Source organism: Apis dorsata, unplaced genomic scaffold (assembly GCF_000469605.1).
Source record: "Apis dorsata unplaced genomic scaffold, Apis dorsata 1.3 scaffold_52, whole genome shotgun sequence".
NCBI classification, from domain to species: Eukaryota; Metazoa; Arthropoda; class Insecta; order Hymenoptera; family Apidae; genus Apis; species Apis dorsata.
The window spans coordinates 2,049,536-2,053,197 of record NW_006263353.1 but is presented as its reverse complement, the minus strand read 5'-3'; the positions used below and the strand labels follow the sequence as shown (position 1 = coordinate 2,053,197).

Below are 3,662 nucleotides of genomic sequence, written 5' to 3'. Positions count from 1 at the left end.
GTAAAAAAAAAAAAAAAAAAATGATTAAGAACGAGGATATAATCTTATGGACCATTAGAATATCATCGATCTCTGTGAACAAAAGGATTCTAGAGGAATCAGGAATATTTTCATTCTTGGTATTTCGATCCTTGGAGAACGTGTTTGGAGAATGCACTTACATTGAAATTTCTCTCTAGATTCTTTAAGCCTCTTACATTGCTTCATAGGTCTTTTTGAGAAATTAAAATACCTGAGAAATATTTTTAATATTATTGATATTTAATTTCGATTGCTTAAATATATTTTCAAAGAAGTTTACAAGAAGTTTTATAAAAAATTATAAAGAAAATTCTAATATGAGTTTGGAAAAAAGTTTCATGATATATGATAATAATTGCGATTTTAAAATATAATAAAATAATTTTTTCAAGCTTTGATAAATACCTTTCCAATTGCATTGCAACAACTTTGAATTGCATTACAATTGCATACGAAGAAGTATGTAGAAACAAATTTATCCCATTCGAAGCTTTTATGAAGAATAAACGATTGATCGTTGAAATTAATAGAGATGAATCCGATGAAAAGAAGTTGGAGTTAAAAGTCGGCTAGAAAGATGAATAAAGCAGTGAAAGTAATTCGATTAATCATGGTTGATAGTTATGAATGATGATGAAACGTATCCAATTGCGTGGACAGTGGTATGGTGCTCTTAGAACGAAGAAAATCCGACGGTCCAATTAGAAGGCCCCACTATTCTGAGGGGGGGTCTTCTGATAGAACGAATCACATCGATTAAACGATCAAGGCCAAGAGCTTAATTTCCGTGAGAATAAACAAACCTAATTTCTTCTTGTGGATTTAACTTCTTCTATTGAGGGTCAATTTTCAGCATGTAATTGATTGCATTGTGTGCAATTGGATTATTTACTTTTTATTTCTTCGTATTTTTCTTATTGTTTTTAAAATATTTCACTTACTTATTAAATATATAATCACAAAACTGTTCCTAAAATTATTAAATTGTCTTATTTAAAACATTTTTTTAATAAATAAATAACAAAGTAATTTATAAAATTATTGATTGAAATAAAAATTTTTCAACAAATTCATTCTAATATTCAAATTCTCTTCAAAGAAATAATTCATTTAATCATAAAATGAATTATTGAAATACCTATAAGTCTAACAATAAAATTATTTGATCTTAATTTTTAATTTAAAATTTAATTTTCTTTTATAGTTTATGAAACATAAATATAAGATTAAATAAATTTTCAAATAATTATTATTTCTTATTCACTTAATTAATCAATTCACTTTTTTCAATTCACTCAAGGCTTAATAATAGCAATTAAATATCATTAGAAATGATAATTATTTCTAATATTTAAAAAAAAAGAATAATTTACTCACAGATGCAACAGGCTGCAAGTATTCTCGTAGCATCATCTGGTGGAGCACAATCTGGAAACACCGGCTTCAGCACATAAACGCTGAAAGTCAAGGCCACGATGGCTTGACTGCAAGGCCGCACTATCATACACTCAACCCAGAGCCTGATGAACGCGAGGAAAGGTCCGAAAGTTTCCATAATATATGCGTAATCGGCGCCTGACTTCCTGATCATGCATCCAAGTTCCGCGTAACAGTATGCCCCTACCTGTAGTGCAATAAATATTTTAAAATATATTGTATACATATATTACAATGATATTTAAAATTGTAAAGAAGAATATGATAAGAGCTTAACAAAATTACAGGTAAATTCAATTACAATGTGTATATAATACAATAAGTATAAAAAGTATTTGCACATCATTTATTATAATATTTATTATAGTATTTACATATTAATAATTGAGTATATTATATTTTATTTAATTTAATAATGTTTTTATAATTATAAAAGTTTGATATGGAAAGTGAAATTTAGGTGAAAAAAAGCTTGAAGAGAAATAGAAAGTAAAGATATGTACAAATACTTTTTATAACATGTATAAAAAATTATAAGAAGTTTTATCATGTATAAAATGTTTACATATATATGATGACGTATCGAATCATTTTATTTGAATTAATTTTAAAATTATAGGAAGTTTAAATTATAGGAAGTTAAAAGTAGAAAGAGAAAGTGGATGTTTATAAAAAAGGTTCTATTGAGAGAGTGAGTTATTTTATGATGTTATTGAACTGAATCTTCAATGTCTTTCACTTTTTATCATTTTATTTCTAATAACGTTGTACCAGAATAAATATTATAATTTATCATAAATATGTAAAAACCTCATCTCTAAGTCATGATCAATCCATTAACATATCAATCAAATATCTTCTGGAATAAACTAAAATATATAGAACTATGATCTTAGATAAATAATTAAAAGATGATTAAGATAATTCAATATATTATTAATATCAAAATATTATTTATTTTCAAATATTTCATAATTAATCTATAAAATGTGATTTAAATAGTGAAAATATAAAAATATTATAAAAATAAATAAAAGCAAATAGATATATATATTAACAGATTAAAAAATTTCATTTTAAATATATTAAAAATAATTTTAAAGAATTCTTTTCACAATTTCACTTATAGGAAAACCAAAAATAATAAAATAAAATCATCATTCTAAATTATTTTGTCAAAAGTTAAATCCATAATTTCAGAATAATTTAAATTGAAATATATAATATAAATATGAAATATATATATATAATATATAATAAAAATTACTTATTAAAAAAAAATTTAAAAGGCTCAGAAGCTTAAAAAAGCGTTGTTTCCAATATATTTCTATTTTTTTCTCCATATTTTATATTTTCAATTTCCTTTCAAAGAAAATCCAAGATTTAAATTTCAAATATAGTTTAGAGAAGTTCTTAATCTTCTTTTATTTCACCTATAAAGTGAAGAATTCTTGAGAAGCGAGCTATCGATTGGAAAGAGAGGAATGGTAGACGCACCGTGGAGAAAATACCGGAAGCTGTCCACACCAAAAGACTCGCGTTTACGCTTCCTGTATACTTGAGAACACCAGTCGGGCTAACGAATATGCCAGAACCAATAATGGAGCCGACGATCACGGTGATTCCATTCAACAAAGACATTTTTGCCTCGAGCTTGATCTCATCGTTGCCTTTGTCGGTGCTTGGAACCGGGTCGTACGGCCCTTTCTCGCCATCCTTGATACTTCCCGACTTCGACATCCTTCCTGCAACGGAACCAATAAACAAGGGTTAATTTTATTTTTATGGAAATTAATGCACTATAATTCTTTCTTTCTTCATTAAAATTTTTTAATATTTCGAAATGTTCAAGAAATTCGAAGTTTTATCATTTTTTTTTCTTATTCTTACTAATTATTTATTAAAGATCATTTCTAAATCTTTAAAAATTCATACAAGGTTCCAACTTTGTTTATTAGGCAAAAAGTATATAAAACTTTAAATATAGCAATTACAATATAGAAATTAAGAAAATGATAGATAAAAAGATGTTTTTTTAACTAAAAAGAACAAAATTTATTTACAAAATTATATTCTTATTATATTATAATTATAATATAATAATATAAACTTAAATATAAATAAGCAAAAAAATTTCATTATACAAATCATTATGTAAATAATTATAAAAATAAAAATAATTGCAATAAAAAACTTTTAAGTCT

At 25.0% G+C, this 3,662-nt stretch overlaps 1 protein-coding gene across 4 annotated transcripts in view; it reads right to left on the bottom strand.

Moving 5' to 3' along the window:
* Nucleotides 1–3,662, bottom strand: part of LOC102673583 (Y+L amino acid transporter 2) — a 30,147-nt gene that overhangs the window by 16,645 nt on the left and 9,840 nt on the right. For all 4 annotated transcript variants that reach the window (XM_031515096.1, XM_031515097.1, XM_031515098.1 and 1 more), the window contains 2 exons: nt 2,956–3,203; nt 1,399–1,645 (listed from right to left, as the gene is read on the bottom strand). In XM_031515096.1, the coding sequence (XP_031370956.1) occupies nt 1,399–1,645; nt 2,956–3,203 (495 nt within the window). The remainder of the gene's footprint in view (nt 1–1,398; nt 1,646–2,955; nt 3,204–3,662) is intronic.